Source organism: Lissotriton vulgaris, chromosome 2_2, assembly GCF_964263255.1.
Source record: "Lissotriton vulgaris chromosome 2_2, aLisVul1.2, whole genome shotgun sequence".
NCBI lineage: Eukaryota > Metazoa > Chordata > Amphibia > Caudata > Salamandridae > Lissotriton > Lissotriton vulgaris.
In genome coordinates this window covers 157,643,304-157,666,105 of record NC_141688.1, presented here as the reverse complement: position 1 = coordinate 157,666,105, position 22,802 = coordinate 157,643,304, and the positions used below count along the sequence as shown (strand labels likewise).

Sequence of the window (22,802 nt, the reverse complement as noted above, 5' to 3'; positions counted from 1 at the left end):
GAGTGGTTGCAGAGGGCACTGATCCTGGCCACACACCCTGGGGGCCCACCTAGAAAACTTATAGCAAGAATCTTCCAAGATAGGGATGTCATTCTGCAAGCAGCCAAACAACAGAACCACATACAGTATAAAATGCAAGTAAAAGTTTCTTTCCAGACTTCACATTGAGTCCAAAGATTTAGACACAATTTTGATGAAGTAAAGAGAGTGCTCTGGACAAAGGAAATAAAATACATAAGGATGTGCCCCACAAAGCTGCAGATTGTTGCCAAGGGCAAAACATGGCACTTTAGCTCACCATACAAGGTCAGTGAGTTGCTGGATGATTGAAATCCTGCGATCGCTCAGTGCGCACTGCAACGGAGGTGTACATAGATGTCAGAACAAGCTGGACATAATAAAGATCGTCCATTGAGGAGATGATCAGTAGACATTCGGGGAAACTCCACAACAACAACACTGACAGCTGTGGGGAAAGCAAATGGCATGGACGAGATATGGTAAAAGCCCGCCCCTCCATGGAAATGACTCAGGGCAATCCAATGGACTATAACTAGATAGCACGTAGACAACCTGGTCTGATGGGCAAACCTGGGACAATCAGCAGAGACCTAGCTGACGTAAAGATAACAGCCCAGGAAAGGGGATCCAAAAAACCAAGAGAGGTGCATCAGACAATGTTTAATGTTGGTGATGTATAGAACTAAGCTGGGTCGACAGGCACTCTGCACTTTAAGGAGACAGTTAGTTTGAAACCTGCCTAGCAGTGCAGAAGGAATGGAGGAGTTGCGTTGAGGGGAGGAATTTGCGTTTATTGGGTAATCCAACTCACACACACACACACACACACACACACACACACACAGAAGTGTCACAAGAATGCAGAGGAGGGTAGACTATTCAGTGCCTGTAATTGGATGAGAAGTGTCCTGAGGCAAAATAGAAAAGAAAAGGAATATTGTAGGGACTATTATGATCACTGACACAGCGCTAAGAGCATTTACATTGAACGTCAATGGCCTGAGCAATAAAGTAAAAAGAGGAGTAATCATGCAGTATTTAAAAATACAGTCTAGTCGTGGTCATGTTACAGGAATATGCAAAAAGTTGTCGTGCTGTTCCTACCGAAAGAAAGAGATTGATACAGTCAGTGATGTAGGTGGATTATGGTAGGGTGGTCAGAAGTTCACCCTGGGAATCCATTTTGTTGGATTTAATGCCCTCACCCACCCTTTCAGGTGTCATGCTTCATCATTTGGGCCTGCTCCTCGTTGGGTCGGCGGTGCAATACCCAACGGGCAACACCTCAAAGAGGGGCTCTTTAGCGGAGATCTTTTTCCAACTGCCGTATAGATGAAGTGTGGGTATGGGGCCAGAATCAAGTGGTAGACGTGGATGTGGTGGGTTAAAATAAAGCTAGTGGTATCAAGAATACTTTATTCGGAAGGCCACTGCCTTAGTTAAAAACGATTAACCTGGAGGAGAGTAGTGGAAAGTACTGTCTCCAACTCTTGTCCAAGGATTATTGTAGTCCGGTTAACATGTTTCTCGCTATAGTGAGTATATCTAGCGATTCTTCAGGACCAAAAATGACTAGCTTAGCAGGTATCTAATCGTGAAAGGAACTGTCTACACTAATTTATCTAGAGTGTGGTGTATGTATGCTCGTATGGCTACCACACTTATGGGTGGGGGGGATAACACTATTATATTACCCTTCTCCAAGTTGCGATTGTCAGTACCTGTTAGGAGAAGAGACAACAGCATATCACAAACACGTTGATAGAAAGATACATCATTGACTGTAATACTTGTGCATTTTGCATGCCAGTGGGAGTCAGGCGTGTCACAACACCATTGCACAAGCGTAGCAGGCCTTCTCAAATGTGGAAGTTCAGTGAGAGTGACATGTGAAAATATAAAAACTTTAGATTAGAAAATACCAATATGGTATTCCTCATCTACGGCTATTCAAAACTCACCTATCGTTAAAAACAATCAGACAACGCCAGTGTCCAGTGCTTAAAGCTTCAGGGAGATCTTCCACCACAAGGCTATATATAGGGGGAACATCTTAATGGTTGCTAATTTATACAACTTGATTGGTCAATAATACAATCTTGTTTTACAAGTTTATTTCATCAGACTAGTGTCAAAGTTAAACATTCAGGCTTTGTAATTGGACATAGCTAAGGTTAAAAACATGGGCAGAGGGCGGGGGGCGAAAGAGAGGGAACGTAACCGACAAACGGGTACAATGGGAGGATACGACACCCCAAGGGATGGATACCCGGAGCAAAACGAACAAGAAATGAGTCTTGTGGTCAACCTCTCCTCGCATCAATTAACCAATGAACAAGAGAGGGTATTACAAAGAGGGCTCGGTTTCGTCCCTACTCCCAGAACCGATAGTTTCCTTCAAACTGTTGAGTTGCAGAAATTCTTCAGAAAGATAAGACTGCACGGTTTCTTTGATGGAAAACCACATGAACCCCAGGATGACTCAGGCCTACATAACGCCTCCACCTTCACCCCCCACAGCGGTGTGACACCAAGTGAAGTTCTTGCTTTTGAACAAGCTGTGCTAAGAGATATCAACAACTTACCTAACCCCTCGACATATAACAATATGTCTAAGGAAGAAAAAAACATTTTGGACACACTAGCCAACAACCCCTCCTTAACTATCAAACAAGCTGACAAAGGGGGTGCCACTGTCATAATGGATACAGTGGATTACGAGACAGAGTGTCTAAGGCAACTGGATAACACGAGATACTATAAGGCGGTCACACAGAATCCAACAGAACGCCTCACACTGTCCATCAAGAGTATGGTTGAGTCAGCAGAATGTCAAGGCTGGCTAAGCAAAAAGGAGGCAGATTTTCTAGTAAATAAAAACCCTAGGGTGCCGTATTTCTATACGTTGCCCAAAATACACAAAGGGGTAACTCCAGTCCCAGGTCGACCCATTGTCTCCGGTATAGACTCAGTGCTAGAACCCCTGTCCAAATTCTGCGACCATTTCCTTCAGCCATTGGTGAAACAAATACCGTCCTATATCCAGGACACAACAGACCTACTGCGCTTGTTGCAAGACTATAATGAGGCACAAACCATTGACTTTCTAATAACCCTAGATGTTGAGGCCCTCTATACCAACATCCCACAGAGGGCCTCCCTAGGAGTTATGGAGGCGGCACTTGAAAAAACTGAATGGACGTCTGCAACACCCATTCCCTTTATCATGGAGTGCGCTGAAAAAGTCCTCACTGAGAACTTCTTCGAATTTAAAGGTACCAACTACCATCAGATACAGGGTACTTGCATGGGGAGCACGGTAGCCCCCAGTATAGCATGCCTGCATATGGCTAGTTTTGAAGAGAACCATATATCCTCATTGACAAATCCTTACTATGAGAATATCAAGCTATGGAGACGTTACATAGATGATATCCTGATTTTTTGGTCAGGAAACAAAGACTCATACACTGAGTTCTTTGGGTGGATTAACAACATCAATCCTTACCTAACCTTTACTATCACGGCCTCTGACAATCAGATAGCATTCCTTGACTTGAAAATAAGTATCGAAGGGGGATCCCTGAGTACTACCTTGTTCAAGAAAAGCACAGACCATAACAGTCTGTTACATTATACCAGCCATCACCCTAAAGCCCTACGATCCAACCTTCCATTTGGGCAATTTCTTAGAATAGGACGCAATTGTAGTACTATGACTAATCACAAAACAGAGTCTGCTATATTGTATAGGAATCTGAGAGAAAGAGGGTACCCAACCAGAGACATAAAAAGAAGTATGAAGAGGGCACAGAATAATAACAGGGAGAGTCTAATAGAACCAAGAGAAAGAAATCCCTTAGCTGCCCAACCAATGACATGTGTGACCACGTTCACTCCAAAATCCAACCAGATAAGAAAAATAGTGAAACGCCATTGGTCCATACTCAATACTGGTACCTTAAATATAGACCAACCAAGGTTTGCCTTCAAAAAGTCAAAAAATATAAAAGACATCCTGATCCACACTAGACCCAAAACCAGAAATGAACCAAACCGACAAGTTACACTGTGGAACCTACCACCAGTAACTGGGCACTACCCTTGTGGCAGTTGTGCGGCATGCCCATTCACCAAGAAATACAAAAGTATCACCTTATCCGAATCCTTCAAGTGGGAAATGAGAGGTCACACAAACTGTAACAGCGCAAACTGTATCTACTTGATTATATGCCCATGTAACTTATACTATATAGGCATGACGACACGCAATATTAAGAACAGAATTTCTGAACACCGCAGTAACTTCAGATACAAGAAAAGCAACACTAAGATGTGCAAGCATTTCCTGGAAACAAACCATACTCCAGACTCCCTCCAATGGCTTATCCCAGAAGCATGTCCACATGTATCCAAAGAAGGACTGTTCTACAAAGAACAGCGGTGGATTCATAGACTATCTTGTGACAGTAACGGTCTTAATGAAGACATACCTTGGACCAGCCTCTAACTAGTTCACTTGACGGTACTGACCGCAATGCACAAACCTGACTTCACCCCTTAATATAATGAGAGACTAAAATTTAGCAAAAGAAAATATAATGAGAAACTAAAATCTAGCAAAAAAAAGCATGTTGATTACTATCATCTCTGGTACTTGGCACGCGGATGAGCGCCACCACATTATTCCACCACTCCAAGATGGCCGAAACAATACAGCAAATTTACATGGGTTGTTAGATGTGATAATACTGCCCGAAATAGCCATCGATATAGCAAGCCTTCTGATGTTAGAATAGCGACATGACAATACTTAAACACCCAACATTGATCACCTCATTTAAATACTAATTCAATTTTGATTATTATTATTAAACTTTCTTTCCCCAAGAGTGTTGTCAAATGCACCATAGTTAATTTAACGGATTTACATTTAAATCACTGAATTTAAGCCACATGAGCATGATTATAAATCCCAAGGTCTCTGAATGTGTAGACTACGGACTACTCACCGTATTTGACATTACAAGATGGCCCCCACTGCAGAGAACCAATCAGAGGTAAACTGCAGAATTCATAAAAACCGGAACTATCAGCACACACTCCATCCACCCGGTTCCAGCGGCGATGGGTAGGTGCTAAAAGCGCAGCTCAGGAAATACCAAGTAAGTGATGCCAAACAGTTACATTGTGCCGTCGCTTTATGAAGGGCTAGAATAAGCGCGTTCGCTAACACAGTCTAAACAAGTAACTAAAATAGCAGTTTTGGTCCGATATTAAACGCGGACATTATATTCGGCAGGGCTCTCCATACGGAATAGGCGAGTAGAGCCGTGGGTAACTATTCAGCAAGCTTTTAACACCGATACTAAAACAAGGGTTATCGAGACCATTACAACATACTCCGCGCATCGTAAATCACAGGAGCCATTTACACCTGTAGCCCCCCTGAGATGCCAGGCCTTACATAGTCCCGTTAAGCCAGGACAAACCTAACGCCAGTGATTCTAATCGACTGGCTGACATACAGAAGTTTCTTTTGTTGCACAGTCCCGCCGAACGAATAGGGCATTTACCCCAACGCAAGTGACTCTAACCGCCTGGCTCACATCCTGACACGGAATATGCGAGTAGAACCGTGGGTAACCATTCAGCAAGCTTCTAACACCGTTACTAAAACAAGGGTTATCAAGACCATTACAATATACTCCGCGCATCACAGGAGCTATTTACACCTTTAGCCCCCCAGAGACTCCATGTTTTACATAGTCCCGTTAAGCCAGGACAAACCTAAGGCCAGTGATTCTAAACGACTGGCTTACATACAGAAGCTTCTTTTGGTGCACAGTCCCGCCGAACGAGTAGGGCATTTACCCCAACGCAAGTGACTCCAACCGCCTGGCTCACATCCTCACATTGATACCAGAGAGAGGGCACAAACAATACACAACTCCTCCAGTCGCCTTGTACTATATAGAGGCTCCATTCTCACAATACCATATCCCCACCGGATTGGCTAACACACATCATGAGAATCAAGGACATAGTAACCACAGACTTTCTAGTCTTAATATACGCTGTAACACCTACCATGTTTTTACCCTTAGCTATGTCCAATTACAAAGCCTGAATGTTTAACTTTGACACTAGTCTGATGAAATAAACTTGTAAAACAAGATTGTATTATTGACCAATCAAGTTGTATAAATTAGCAACCATTAAGTTGTTCCCCCTATATATAGCCTTGTGGTGGAAGATCTCCCTGAAGCTTTACCCGCTGGACACTGTCGTTGTCTGATTGTTTTTAATGATAGGTGAGTTTTGAATAGCCGTAGATGAGGAATACCATATTGGTATTTTCTAATCTAAAGTTTTTATATTTTCCCATGTCACTCTCACTGAACTTCCACATTTGAGAGTGCCTGCTACACTTGTGCAATGGTGTTGTGACACGCCTGACTCCCACTGGCATGCAAAATGCACAAGTATTACAGTCAATGATGTATCTTTCTATCAACGTGTTTGTGATATGCTGTTGTCTCTTCTCCTAACAGGTACTGACAATCGCAACTTGGAGAAGGGTAATATAATAGTGTTATCCCCCCACCCATAAGTGTGGTAGCCATACGAGCATACATACACCACACTCTAGATAAATTAGTGTAGACAGTTCCTTTCACCATTAGATACCTGCTAAGCTAGTCATTTTTGGTCCTGAAGAATCGCTAGATATACTCACTATAGCGAGAAACATGTTGACCGGACTACAATAATCCTTGGACAAGAGTTGGAGACATTACTTTCCACTACTCTCCTCCAGGTTAATCGTTTTTAACTAAGGCAGTGGCCCTTCCGAATAAAGTATTCTTGGTACCACTAGCTTTATTTTAACCCACCACATCCATGTCTACCACTTGATTCTGGCCCCATACCCACACTTCATCTATACGGCAGTTGGAAAAAGATCTCCGCTAAAGAGCCCCTCTTTGAGGTGTTGCCCGTTGGGTATTGCACCGCCGACCCAACGAGGAGCAGGCCCAAATGATGAAGCATGACACCTGAAAGGGTGTGTGAGGGCATTAAATCCAACAACATAGATTCCCAGGGTGAACTTCTGACCACCCTACCATAATCCACCTACATCACTAACTGTATCAATCTCTTTCTTTCGGTAGGAACAGCACAACAACTTTTTGCAGAGACATATCGTTAGGGCACGTCGTGACTGGACCTTCTGCTCTTCCTAGAACAGTAATTGCCCTTTACTCCTCTTCCTTGATACCAAAAAAACATGTTACAGGAATCCCACTAAAGGGGCAACAATTATCACCTCCTACAGTGATATCTATATATGTTTCTGTCTCACTCTGGCTTCACAACCGATTCTAGGGGGGCGGGTCTCTAGATCAAAAGGCAGTCCTATACATTCCACACAAAATGCATCAATATGTGGCATAGATAGGACACTGAACTTGTGTTCCATATATGTCCTGAAGAAATTAGAAGCAGTCACAGACCTAGGAGCCCTAATAATATAGTTGCTACCTGGTATACTGATTCTGGCAGTCGATAAAGATATAGACGGGTAAACAGGACAGATCAGTAGGAGTACACCAAGACCACTGTTCAGTTTCCTGATGGCCATTGGCCTTGCAGATGTATGGAGGGCACAGAACCCACTAGAGAACAAATATACATTCTATTCCGGAGCACACATGAACTCTTCACATATGGGCATTGAATCCATCTAGGCCACTTTCGGGAGGCCAAACAGTTGACCAAGGAAATCTCTGATCAATGTTTTCCTATGGGCCGAGATCAAGTTCTGGGATGGAGAGAAATGAGAGGGTTGGCCCAGCGCTACACAATTTTTTTGAATTAATTTGCTTTTGGGGCTGAGATTTTAGCTTGTGAATTAAGTCTAATATATTTAACATGCATAAGTAAAAGCGAACATCACCCATATTCCTCTGACAAAGTCAAGTAAAACAATTTAAATACCTGGTTCATTCTTTATGTCTTCGTATAGTCGACGATGGGTAAAAGCATCTGGTTTTCTCACTCCACAAATAAAGTAGCCTACTAAAAGAATCATTACAATTCCCAATATAGATCCAATAATGGCACCAAACACCACTCCTCCACTTGTCTGGGTGTCTGAAATTATAATGAAATTATATACTTTCAGTGTCATTTTATTGCATTCAGAGTCAGATATATACAGCTGTACGAGTTTTAGATTGTCTCTGAAAGCGTCATTTTGCGCGGGACAACACTAACATATGATGCCCATTTTAAGATAGTAACTCATGTTTACCAATTGTACTCATTGTTCTAGAGGTACGAGGAGTAGTTAATGGTACTCAGGGTTGTGCACAGCCAACAAGTCAAGAACAATGAGGGTGATCAATAAGGAACATTGAAGTCTTGGTGAAGGTTGTATCTATTACCCAGTTTGGTCTGAATCATGACATTATGGCGGTGTTGTGTGAACTTGGCCTACAGGTCCTTAGTTAGTAATGAAAAGTAAGATCTGGGTTAGTAGGTCCGTCTAAGTTGAAAATGACATAAAGGCACATTGCAATGATTTCAATATCTCTTCAGCTCCCTTTAGTGACCGCACTGAGAGCATCACTGTGTCCTTCTGCCAGGCTATTGTTTTACCTTTAGGCACCATGAATAACAGTGGTCCCACTGGGGCTACCTGCATTACTGGTCACGTGGTTCAATGTGATACTTACCACCTTCTTGAAACCAGACATTGATGGTTTGACTCTCACTCTGTTTCACTGCTATTGTAAAACGGAATACTTCTTTTCTCAGGGTAAAGACCTGAAATCATTACCAATACCATTACCTTTGTGACAATTTAATGGTGCCTTTTTTCAAAAACAGATGATAGCAGTATTGATGCCATTGAGGTATTTCTGGAGACCACAACCTGACATATCACGGTCAGTTCTTTTTTAAACATAGTACAACATAAACGTCCTGTTGTATCGTTTTGACAAAGACCTTATTTGAAAGCTAACACAAATACATTTAGAGGTCAATGTTCATAAACACAGCTGCTTGGAAATAAAATCCCTGCTTGCCACTCATTGCTCCATGGTTAATTAACAGAACACTTCCTTCGAGATACTGCTATTTAACAATGGGCAATTCTACTTCGGGCCTTCATTGGCTTTTGGCTTGACTGTGACGATGGCCACAATACATCCAAGCTATCAGTGTCCATTGTCTGATATCTGCAGGATACATTCAACAAACTAGCACTGCCCTTCCAATCTCCAACATCTCACAGCAAATACAGCACACAGCCCATTCTCATGAATCCAAGCAGCAGAACACTAAAGCTCGCCCTCTCACATTGGGAGCCCTGAGCAGTGGGTCCAAAACTCCAAATCGATAGCAGGTCACCCATGGGCCCATTTTTCCACATCTTCTCTCTGCGTTCGGAAAGAGGCAGCCATTTTATTGCTACTACCAGATGTGTGGGATAGGTGCTATTTTTATCTGCCAGGAGAGGAGGCGCTAGTTTGCCTTCTGGGTTGAGAAAATATGTTTTAGGAGAACCCCGTTACAACTGGTATAATTTCAGAAAGGTATGAACAGTTGGCTTTGAGTGTATGTTCTTTGTGTGGAATAAGGGTTGCCGTGAAGACGATTGTAGAGAGACAATGAACAGAAACCTCAGTATGCTGCTGAGAGGTTAGAAGATTACTTTAAGGTCCTGATTAATTAGATGCAGAAGGTAATAATATTTCTACTACTAGATCGATGATTAATGTCACCAGTAGGAATGAGTATGAGCCTGGCAGCATCTACATGGAATATCCTGTGATGCCACTGCATGGCGAAAGTGTATAAAATCATTTTATGAGAAGCAACAAACTTTATACATGAAACTTTGCTCCTTTAAGGTGACAGCTGATCCCTAAAGGACATGGTTTGAGCTCTGCTATGCCTGTGAAAGTAAATAGCCTCGCACAATATTTGTGTAGATGGTAGGAACGGGCAAATGACTTCTCGAAAGGATGGAAACGGGAGGAGCTGAAATATACTGCTGAAGAGCAGCAATATAGCCTCTGTCAAAAATTCATGGCCTTACTCACTCTGACACATTTATTTTGGAGTGATGTAATGTGTGTTCTTGTACAATATATTTTTCTGACCGCAGAAGAAGAGCAGAAAAGAGTCAAATGTCTCCTCTACCACTGGCTATAAAGCAAGGACCTATGCTGAAAACAACTAGCAGGAAAACAGGAAAAGAACTTGATTATGGGCTCAAATTACCAAGCCCCCGTTACAGAGCATGGTGTAATTAGAATCCAGTGATGAGGAACAGGGAGGCAAGTATATGATCATCACAGAATGGGGTGCCCAGTAAGAAATGGCTGGTAAGCTGCCATGCATCAACAAACCGTGCACTGACTGGGGTCACAACTGGCTGGCCCGCCCACCTACAATATTTGATTTAGCACTATGAAGATGTTCCACAGTTAATCTATGGAGCTCACACATTGAATTTGTTTTGCTGGATTCATGAAATCTGTGATAAAAAATATGGCAAAGGTTTCTGATCTGGCGCTACCTATTGGTATATTTCCCATACTGTACACTTTACACCTTAACACACAGGTCAAGACTTGAGAACCAGTCTTTACATAGTCAATCTAAGAATGTAATCCAAAATGAGCATACTGCAGTGATAGGAACTGGCCCCAACCCTCTTCCATGTGTATTTGATACAGTAATACACACTCTTTTCCACTATCTCTTGGAGGGTAAAAGGCCAGGCCAGTATACTTCACTGACGATCTCAGACTGTGTGATACAAGTGCAATGCGTTTACAAAGTGTGCTAAACATATTTGCAATCTTTGGACCGGAGAAAGCTCTAAATGGTATGCAGTCTAAATGTCAAATAATGTTGTTTCCTAAGAGTTCTTAAAGGTACGTTGGTAACATGTTAGTAGTCATAGCCAAGACTTACATATACTGGGTCCTATTTTCTGACAGTAGATTACGTTTGACAACAATTTAAGCATTAATTCCGACGATATTCTTTACTACCACTGTTTACGGTTTACAATGCTAAAGGAACTTCTGTCGATATAGTTGATTTCCCAAACAGCAATGAATGAATCAGTTGATTTGTTTGTAAGATCCTTTGTGAAGAAAACTCTTGAAGGTGTAGAAAATACCCATTCAGAGGCAATGGCTTGTAACTGTTTACTTATTTGTGGCTTGATGTGGTTCTTTCAGTTCAGCAGAACAACATCTGGTCATCACTTATGTAGATATAAAGAGTTCATGATGGCTAAGCATGTGCTAAGATGTCTTTGCTTGTTTGGGTGCTGTACATGAGCATGACAGACAACATTGTTTTGAACCCCTCAATTTTCTTCAGTATATTCAAGTCAATGATTAAGCAATCTGTATTTGTTGAATTGAAATTATAATTGCAAGATACTATTTGTTAAAGCTGACGTTGTTTAATGTAAAATAAGTAAACTCCGGATGAAGATGCCTATTTTTGATTGATCACAGCCATTTTGTTGGATGATGCTGCTGTTTTTTTTCTTATTACACTGCACACTGGCACTCTGTTAACTAGGCCCCAGTGCATATGCTGGGGCCCCAAACATGTTGCTCCTATTTCCTGTGCTCCAAATTGGCATATTTAACTTACCTATGAGTCCCTAATATATGTCACAAACCGATCCAGGGCATATAAATTAAATGACACTAGTGGACTACAGAAAACATTATGCTACCACAGGACTTCCCGTACCGAATATGATGCCGACCTACCATTGTACCCTGGAAGTACTGTTTAACTGCAATTTCGCCCTATCGCAATAACTCCTTTTGATAGGCCTAAAACCTACCTTTTAAGTATTAATAAGTCACCCCTTAGTAGGCCTCAATGCCCAATAAGGCAGGGCGCATGGTTTTCACAAGTAGGATAGGTAAATGATTAATGTAAAACATGCTTTTTCAGTTGCAGGGCCCCAAAAGCTGTTTTCACTGGTGCAGGATTAGCTGTTCCGTAGGCAAGCATGGCGATGTAATATTAAACTTAAATAGAGGTATCTCTGCCTATAAACAGGATGCAAAAATAATTCTTTGACTTTGAAAAATATTTATAACATGCACAATTCTTTAGAAAAGTTGGATTTGTACTAACTATTTTTCAAAAGGTTTTTTTAAAAGTCACTTGTTACCTGCCTACAAGTCCACACCTGACTACAGGCCAGTGGTAGGCATAAATGTGGCACCCCTGGGCACCCTCTTCAGTACACTTTCGGATGTGTGAAAGACAGAAGAAGGACTCCACCTGTTTTTGAGATCTCTGAGGAGACTTGAAAGGCTGGATTTGCTCAGACTTGTACCCAGGAAAAAGAATGGACTCCAATGGCCAGTAGGCTGACCGCCTGGTAAGCTACAGGGACACAACAGAATTCTAGAAGCTGTTTTCCTGAAAAGCCAGGCTGTCAGGTTCTAACTGGACCTGCCTTTGTCCGAGTTGGTGGCTTTTGCTTGAGTGAGTCTGGAATTTGGTCACTACATAAAAACGTCTTGCATATCCATGACATACTGAGGGAGGACAATAACAATATATTTTTCTTGACTGAAACCTGGAGTTCAGATAGCTCTACGCCAGATGTAGCATTGACTGTCCTAGCCGTCTCCTCAATGCTGCACCTTGACAGAGTGGGGATAAAAGGTGGTGGGATTGCTATTAATCATAGAACCTTGCTTATCTGTACGACCTTTGATACTAAGGAACTTCTCGGAGCAGAATCCATTGGCTTTTGTATATGACTCTCCACAAATAAAAGCCTAGCCAGCGTGCAGATTTATCACACCCCTCCCATACCACCTGACTGACTGACTAAACTATTTTTAGAGCGCTCTTATGCCGAGGCGTCTTGGCGCTGTAGGACGGAAGGAGAGGTGTAGGCTTAGGGCAGTGCGAAAAGCCAGGTCTTCAAGGCCTTTCTGAACTTTATTATGCTCATTTTGGAACAAAGTGCAGATGGTAAACTGTTCCAGAGCTTGGGTATTTTATGAGAGAAGGATCTACCGCCCCATCGAACTCTCTTGATCCTAGGGATATGCAATAGATTTTGGGAGCTGGATCTGAGTGAGCGCTCAGGTACATATGGAAGAAGAAGGTTAGAGAGCTGCTTCGATATCTGCCCATAGAGGGACTTGTGGGCCAGGCACATTACCTTGAATTGAATTCTGCGCCTAACTGGCAGCCAGTGGAGTTCACGAATTGCTTTGGAGGTAGGATGTCGTTTGGGGAGGTTAAGCAAAACTCTAGCCGCAGCATTCTGAATTGACTGGAGTCTGTCAAGTTGTTTTTCTCCCGCGCCTATGTACAGGGCATTGCAATAATCTACCCTGGACATAATCAGTGCTCCCACTACCGTTTTCCTCAGGGCGAATGGGATGTAGGGCAAGATTTTACGGAGGATCTTCAGTGTGAAGAAGCAAGCTGAAGTGACCTGACTGATTTGGGCTGTACAGGTGAGGTCCTTGTCCATTATGAATCCTAGGTTTCTAACCTTGATGGCCGGAACAGGGCAGGTGTCTGTCTCTGGGGGCCACCAAAGATCATTCTTGGCCGAATTCGATCACCTCCGTCTTTTCTGTGTTTAATTTGAGGAAGTGATCGTTCATCCATTTCTTTACGTCTGACAGACAGTTCTTAAAAAAAGGTGGTGGAAGATTCCACCGTCTGCGCAAGTGAGATTGCCAGTTGGGTGTCGTTAGCGTAGGAGACTAGGTGCAGGCCATGGGATTTTATCAGTGCAGCTAGAGGGGTAATGTAGAGATTAAAAAGGGTAGGTGATAGGGCCGATCCCTGAGGGACTCCACAGGGTAGAAGGAACTTGTCAGACTGGATGCCATCCCAGTGAATTTGGTGGATGCGTGCCTGTAGGAAGGACTTAAGTAGGTTTAGGGCTGTGTGTGAGATACCTAACACCTTTAGTCTGTTTATAAGGACATTATGGTTGACGGTATCAAACGCCGCTGTCAGATCCAAAAGGATCAAAGCGGCTCTGCCTCCCTTATCCATGGTCTGACGTACATTCTCCGAGGCTATTATCAGAGCTGTCTCGGTTGAATGACAGGCCCTAAAGCCGTGTTGTGTAGGATCTAGTAGATGGCTGTCCTCAAGGTGTTTGGTTCGTTGCTGATTCATTGCACTTTCCAGAATTTTGGCGGGAAGGGGTAAGCACGATATTGGGCGGTAGTGTTTTGCTTTATTGGGGTCTAGTGGCTCCTTTTTAAGGATGGGCCTGATGCAGGCCTTTTTCCAACTGCTAGGGAACTGCCCGGAGGTGATTGCGGTGTTAAGGAGCGGGGTAAGTGCTTGACTATTAGTGTCAGGAACCAGGTGTAGTACATATGGGGGACATGGGTCTAGTGGGGAGCCGGATTTAGTGTGAAGGAGCAGTGTGGCGACCTGGACGTCGCTGAGCAGGGAAAAGTTGTGGAATTCTGGAGCTGGTGCCTGTCGATCTGTTTTATGGGGGGATTCCTTACAAGTGGGTAGCCGGCTGAGGTCCATGTACCTGAGCATGTAGGGGAATTTCTGTCCTCGTTAGACGAATTCCTTTTGAAGTATATGCCATAATATTCTAATTTTTGGTCCTTGGGGACCTTAATATACACCTAGACCCATGCTCTGATGCATATGGTCAACTCCTCCTGAAAAATATGTCTTCTCGGTATGTGCAGCAGTTTGTGACCCAACCCACTCATATAACATGTCACACCCTAGACACTATATTTTCCAACTGCGAAGTTTCGGTACCTGACATAAAATCTTTGACTTTGCCGTCTTCCACTGATTTCTGGACCAATGCCCCGGTGCTCGTAGGACACATTCCTCTTTATCATGTCAACATTTTGACTGCTTTCCTTCAGATGAGTACAGTCTTGCCTTGAGTCTGAATCCTTCTCATATGAGTGGAGACATGGAGGCCGATATCAGGTCAGTCAATACATTGGCTTGCAGAAGCAACTGATAGCATCTCACCCATCAAAACCCAGAAATGCCAATTCCCCTACAAAATGATCGTCAGCCCCTTGGTTTAATGAGGAGCTTAATGGGCTCCAAGAAACTTGTAAGAAACTGGAAAGAAGCTGAAGGCGGCAGTACCTCCTCAATGACAAATTGCATATACAAGAAGACCTTAAATGCTTATCATAGAGACATGTAGAAAGCTCAAGCTGATTTTGTTTACATCCTAGATAGACTCATCGCACAACTAACCAGGTGAGGTTTTTAAAATTGTTAAAAATGTTACCCATCCAGATGCCCTGCTTCAGTCCCTAACACCTTCTCTTAAACTTTGCACACAACTTTTCAATTTCTTTGACACCAAAATCGAAACTGTTGTGGACTCTTTAGTCCTTACGAATACCGTTCCCATGAGTACTGAAAGCTTCTTAGCTCAGCAGGAGGTTCCATTGCCTCCTTGTGGTCAATTATTGCAGGAATTTGTTTCTGCCTACACTTTAAGAACTTGAAAATCCGGGTTGCCTAATGACTAATACCCTCAACATATCCTGGTCTTCACCTGCACAGCTATCAATGCGCTTCTAAATCAGTCAATTTGACTAGCCACAGTGCCTAGTGGCTGGAAACAAGACAAGTTGATTCCACTCTTAAAGAAGCCATCATCTCACAAATCCAATTTTGCCAACTACTACCCTATCTCTCTGCTTACAGTCTTCAGCAAGAGGAGAGGCCTATTTAGAAACAGGTCTCTGCCTTTTCAGAGGGAGGAAAATAAGCTACTCCATCCCACCCTGTCTGGGCTTTAGCACTGACACTACTTTGTTGGAGGTGGCAGACACAAACAGGTTAGCAGTGAAACTGGATCTATCTGCAGCTTTTGGTACGGTCTCTCACTCCACACTTGTGCAGCCTCTCTGTGCTCAGCCTTGATGTAGTTGTGTTCTTTTCTGGCAGATAGATCCCAATCAGTTTGTATGGCTCCTTTTGCATCAGAACCCAATTATTGGGTTTGGGAGTTCCTCAGGGGTCTGCTTGAGCCCCATATTGTTCAATATGTATATGACCCCCGTGGCAACTCTGGTAGAATCTCTTGGCATAAAAATTGTTTCTTACAACGACAATAAACAATTGCACCTCACTCTAGACCAAATAACTCTCAATGCATTGAGTAATTTCAAGGCATGTATGGAAGCCTTATTCCAATGGATGTGTGACAGCAGCCTCCAATGTAATTAAAGCAAGACAGAAATCTGGCTCTTTTGGTCTACCCCACCTGGGACAATGCCCTTTGGCCAATTGATGTCCCCCCACCACCCTAACATCTACGGTAGTGCATAATTTGGGGGTGAAATTTGACAACACTGCTTCTTTTGATCCCCAAGTGGCAGGGTAGTAGGTACTTGCTTTGGCCTGCTAAAAACGCAAAACAAATACTTACATCTTCGACCTCTCCTGCAGCACAAAAATAGTGAGCCATAGTGAGATAGTTTTTCTTTTATAAATGCATTCTTAATTAACTTTTTTAACCAAAAGAAATACCAATGAAAAATAGGGGTGATCTATCATGAGGATTGTGTCCTCTCCTTTATTAGTTTAAAAAGAAACTCACATTATTCTTGACAAAATCAGTGAAACATGAGCCTAAGATTAGGAATAATTAGGGTACAAGCTAAAGAATGAGTTATCTGTACACATAAAATGTGCAAGGGTAGTGAGGTAAGTAGAAACTCTTTTTGGACCCTAGATGTAAGCTGGTTAACCATGAAGGCAAAACGACTCACTGCTGTATCTAATTTATTCATTTAAGTTGGAATTCTTCATCTGCAATGGTTAACGATTAGGTCTATCTTTAGCTTATCATTCTTTGGACCCCATTCATCAAACCAAAAACCGGTTAATCTGCCCATATGCAACCAGTATTTTTGCATGTGGGATGCATCATCCCAAATGCAAAAATTGCACCTTAGGGAATCTTTAAAATTGTGATTACTTAAATTACAATTACATTTAAGGAATCACAAATTACGATTCCTTAAATGCAATTCATTAAGCAAAACATTATTGCAATTTCGCTATTAGGAATCGCAACATACCATCAAACTAAAGTGGATGGTAAATGGCGATTGCTTTGAAAAATGCACTAAAGTGCATTTTTTAAAGTCACATTTTACACACACACATGCCCTTGGGGTATGTGTGTGCGCAACATGTAGAAAAAGTGGAATTTCAGGGGTGCAACAGGGTATCCTTTTGGAACCCTTGCACCCTTGAAATTGCATGCGCCATTTGCGAGTACCTATGGAGTACACAAAAATTGTGCATGTAATTCCAATTGATTCCTATGGGCCTCTTGGCCCATAGGAATGAATGGGATCAATACCTTAATTGCGACTCGCAACTTGCGAGTTGCAATTAAGGAATTTTAAGAAATCACTTTTTGTTTTGCGAGTCCTACCTGCATTGCATTTAACGATTTCTATATAGCGAATCTGTAAAATTCGCTATTTAGAAATCACAAATTGTGGGCTTGATGGCTGTGCCCCATTATCCCCTGCAAATAGGATGCTAAATTACTTTTGCGAATATTTGAATAGATACAATCATGTGTTGTAGCTGGATTTATATGTCTTTATTAAATTATCTCCGCCAATTGAGGGTCTTCGGGACTGTGGGGATTTTCATTTAATCAGTGCGGGAAAAGAATGTCAAGATCAAAATTGTTGAACTCTGTAATTCATTTTTGTAATGCGTAAATTATACATTATGGTATGATTTCTGACTGTGATCCTATTTTAGGCCATCTACACACACATATATATATTACATGGCATGTATGTTAAAATACACCAATCGAGGCTGAGATGCAATCATGGTTGTCAATAACACATAATTAAAATATTAACCATATTAAAATCTGAACCTCAAATCAATTTAAGGAATTCTACCATAAGTCATAATCTGAGCATTATTAATTGCGTCTTCCTGATTGTGTGTTTTTGCAAAGCCATTCTCAGTTCTACTCCCTAGAAATATTTAAATCAGCTATGTTGTTTCAGTGGGTTGCTAAAGTTCCACGGATTTGGTTCACTGTCAGCAATTACTATAGAATGATTTAAATGTAAGTAACACAAAGGGGCCATTAGGTAGCTACCGCTGCTCCGGTGAGATTGATCCGCCCTCCATCCATGCCTGATTGACCCTGCCCATAATAGTATGGCTGGGGCGGTCTGTGGCGGACATAAAGACAGTCATCTGCTTTTCCGCCAGTCGACTCGTCAACTGGGCGAAAAAGGGTCACAATATGGTAGTGGTGTCTGCAAGACACCGCCCTCCATATTATGATGCATGCTGAGATTCGCATTTATGCATGTAGTGTCTGGTGTTGGGGGCCAGTTGCGGGCCTCCAGGGTGTCGGGGTGCACATAATTGCCATACACTACATGGTAGGCACCACTTGGTGCCTGCCATGTAGTGCATGGCAATGATGTGTGCACTCCTATTGCTTTGCAGGCCGGTCTGCAGCCAGCAGATCCACCCGCAATGTTATGGAACCAGCATGCGCCCGCCAGTGCCGGGCGCATCATAATATACATTGTGGAACCGCCAGTCTCTTGCTCCGTTGCGATGGCGGGCGGAGTTTGTCCGGCCGCTATTGTAAAGGAACGCCATAGTTAACCAAAATAGTCCTTATTTTCTTCATGGTAAAGTTGTTCTTACTTTCAAAATTGCCTGAAAGCGATTCTTATGGTTAAGAGTGGTTACCACTAATTTTTATCAACTCATTCTTGTGTTGCTAAGCCCTCCCATTACCTCCTAATGTAAATATATAGGCATGTCTATATAAGTAGTTGTTTGCCCCATCTGTTGCTTATTGGTTAGCCTGTGTTTTGTCTTTCAAACAACACCTGGCATGCATCTAACTTGCAAAACTCTACTGGTTACCACCCAAATTATTTACACAATGTTTTGGTTGCTATATACAGTATTCTGGTCAAAATTCATATCTGGTGCTTAGTAAATAAATAGCAAATAATAAATATCAAAGCAGTCCTAATAAACATTATTGAATTTACCTTTTGGTGATCCTCCTGTGTATAAGGGAAATGAAGAGTTTGTAGTTGGTTGTTCCGTTGGCTTTGGAGAAGTTTTGGGATTTACAACAACTGTAGTATTTTCTGTCGATAGACTGTCATCTGTGCTCTGTACTGTTGTTACATTTTCCTGCTTCTTTGTGGTTGGCAATGCACTGCTTTCTGAACTACTAAAATGTGTTGAAGCGAAAAATGTTGTATTAGTGAGAACTGACGGTGTAGTTGAGTTCTCGCTGGATGTTTGTGTAGTGTTAAACTGTATAGTAGTAACAACAGTGTTATTTGTTGCGTTTGTTGTTACAGATTCAGCAGTAGTAAAAACTGTGCCAACATATGAACCATTGTTTGTTATATTTGTAGTTGTGGCATTTGTGTTTGTCAGTGTATGCATAGAAGTTGGAGAAGACGAAAGAAATGACCCTGAAGTCGCTGTTGCCGAAACAGTGTAATTTTCTGTAGAATTTCCATTTGATGGACCAGTGGTTCCAGGGGAGGCAGGAGCACTTGTGTTCTTTGTGCTGGTGTATGTGGTCGAAGATGGTACAACTGTTGTTGCTGTTCCGTTGTGTGAGGTTGCAGTATAATGCGATTCGTAAGTGGTTATGCTCGTCAATCCAGTTGTATTATTTCCTAAAGTACTACTGGTGGTTAGAATACTTCCTCCACTTGTAACTGGGATTGCTGTGGTAGGGTCACAATGAAGGCTCTTGATGTGTAGAATAAACACCAGCAGAAAGGAATTCACTCTAAATATCGCTCTCATGGTTGTGTTACTTTTTCTTCCTGATTGGAACCTAAAAGAGAATAAGAAAATGATAAGCGTATGAAGATCCATATTTATCTACATAGTGCTGGCGTTGTGACTGTCAAAGAGGGACCATGAAGAATCAACAATATTTAAGGTTCATCAAACTTTCAATGAATGTCCCAAAAGTGTCCCATCTGAAAGAAAACAAGTCTCAGAGTGCAATATATAATGATCTAGTCCATGTGTGATAGTGTCGCACTTTAAAAACACCCATTCTTCCACTTCAGTTAAACCTCTCGAAATATGGAAAAACACGCAATGAATAATTAAGAAGAGCAGAATGTTCTTTGTTGGTTTCCCAGTCGCAGTCGCTCATCAAAGTCAGCAGTGCTTCTAAGCATCTTTGGTAGTTGTCTTTGGTTTGTAAAAACCTTTTGCGAGCCAGCTCTCAATTTATTTGACTCACTGTAGAATAGCGTCTAAATCATGTCAGCTGAGTTAAAGGAATTGATCCAAGATAAACATACCTAATTAATCCCAATGTTTATCTAATTTCTTGGCAGAGGGTACATTTCAGCAATACCATCTCATCAAATGGAAATATCTGCTGCATCAGCATTCTGCATGAGGAGCAGGCTGACATAGTTTGCAAGTCTTTACAGTTGGCTGAAGCTACAATCTTCCATTAATATCGGAGAGCAAAAAAGTTGGACCACTCTCTAGGTTTCTCGATGAATCCCTAAAAGGTTTATTAAGCAGGATGCCATGTAGATGCACACACACCTTGAGTGGGGTTTGGGGCCCTTGTACTCTAGAAGCGTTGCATGGCCCACGTTTACGTCCTCTGTTCCCTGGATAGACGTTATACATACATTTAAACACTGCACTTTGTGGTTCTGTACACAGCGTTACGTAATGCAAAAAGTGAGAAGTAAATGTTGGTGCACTCTGCAGTATAAGGTTTTCGACCTCAGAAGATAAGATGAACTTGACCTCAGAAAAGACTTTCATCTAAAAGTGCTAATTGTTTGATGAACTTTATGGATTTATTATCAGAGGCATTTCACATGCGTAATTAGAGGAGCTGAAAACTCTCCTTATAATCAACATTGGAAGTATAGCTTTTCAATTTTCTCCCAGGTTCCATCTGCTGAATGCAACCAGCATCTCCAGATAATACATTGGGAAAGACTGAGGTTACAGCTGTGATCTGATGAGATATTCCTAATTCCCATAGTAGATCCTCAGTCCTCCGTGAAACCTCAGGGTATCACTTGTAATCGCATTTAAGTCTGCACATCTGGATGTACTGATAAACTTGTATTGGTGCTAGTACTCTTGTCGCTGGTAGGTCTACAACACCCATTTTGGATCTCTGTGACATTGGCCAAGCCTTTTCAATAGTAGTTTGCCAATATTCTTTTATGCTTATTTAAGTAACAACTTAATTTTATTGAGTTGAGAATTATCAGCACATCTCCTTTCCCAAGTATCTTTTGTCCAGACTCTAGAATGTTAAAAATGCTAATACCCACCACATTCTGGGAATCCCCTGAAGCATATATTTTCCAGTCATCTCGCCAACCTACAAAGGCTTACTGATGCACAATGGGTCACCTAAAGGGCCTCTGCCTGGTATATTAAACTTTTTATTAATCTGGAACTCTCGACCTGCAATCTCTCTTCTACCTTGAAAAGCCTACCCAGCACCTCTTTTCTGTAAACATTGATCTTCTTAAAGTCACTTCCATTTCAGAGCCTGCTTAGCCTGTCGCTTCTTTGCTTACCTTGGTGCCAAATATTGGAACAGCCTACCCCAGCTCTGTTGCTACAACCTAACAATTCACTCTTTAAAACAGCTTAAAACCAGTGCTTTACGTTCTGCGGACTGATGCCCCACAGATTCTTTCTCCGGCAGCTGTACTCCCTGCTATGCAGTGCCAAGCCATTTGTTTTTGCAAAGAAAGCAGTCAAATTCAAAATTCACTTTTTTCTTTCTTTTGGAGCGACATGATAGCATTATGACCTGTACAATCATGCATGATGTGAAAGTAAATGTATGTCGAATTTAAAACAAAATTGAACTCGTAAGAGAATTTGGAGCAGCTCTGGATTAAACAAAGCTAGTGGGAAGTGCTGCAAAAGAGGTAGAATGCAGACGTCTTTCATCAACAACAACTAAGCAGATAATTCATGTTCTGCATTCTGGAAGAAGTTATAATTTTAATAATTATGTGGTCCTACTGCATTTCTTCTAAATAACACAGCTCATAACTCTGTCTGACTCTGCATCAATAACAGTTTATGTCAGCTTGGCGTCCCTGATGTAGTAACGGAGCCACCCGGCCCGCACACGTACGCACACACGCACGCATACGCCTCAGGGGCGGGGTAGCCCCTGGGTATAAATAAACGGCCGGAAGACCGCTCGGGGTCTTTGGCCCTAACTATCAGGCAGTGTTGTGTGTTTCATTCTTAGTTATAGTTAGGCCCCACTTTGCGGCCTAGTCATCCCTTGCCCCCGTGTCTCCGGACACTACACTGGCGACGAGGCGGTCTCTGTTACCCGCGCCTTGCCACGCAGCAGTGCCGGTCATCCTGTGCCCACGTGTCCACCCGGGCCCTGCTCGGACGAGCCCCGGCGTTGGAGCCGCCACGTGTGACCTGCACCAGGCCGTGGTGCATCAGGTGAGCTCGCGCCTCTTCGAGGCCGCAGCCGACAGCCCGCTACCCTGCCCGCTCTTCAGCGGCCCGACAGCGCTCACGCCCGCGCTCACCCTCCTGCACAGCGTCCAGTCACCTGCTGCCTCGGTGTGCGCTCCTCCGTCTGCCGCCGGACCTTCGGGGGGTGATCCTCGGCCCTCGCGCCCAGTCCTCAGCGGCCGCGCTGGAAGCCT

General features: G+C 42.6%; 2 protein-coding genes across 2 annotated transcripts in view; one reads left to right on the top strand and one right to left on the bottom strand.

Moving 5' to 3' along the window:
- ANO3 (anoctamin 3) overlaps positions 1-22,802 on the top strand; it is a 1,465,374-nt gene that overhangs the window by 789,406 nt on the left and 653,166 nt on the right. The window lies entirely within an intron of this gene.
- Positions 1-22,802, bottom strand: part of MUC15 (mucin 15, cell surface associated) — a 60,230-nt gene that overhangs the window by 3,074 nt on the left and 34,354 nt on the right. Inside the window, exons 2-3 of the mRNA XM_086959491.1 lie at positions 19,140-19,951; positions 8,023-8,178 (exon numbers count right to left, since the gene is read on the bottom strand). Coding sequence (XP_086815617.1) covers positions 8,023-8,178; positions 19,140-19,920 — 937 coding nt within the window. The 5' untranslated portion in view covers positions 19,921-19,951. The remainder of the gene's footprint in view (positions 1-8,022; positions 8,179-19,139; positions 19,952-22,802) is intronic.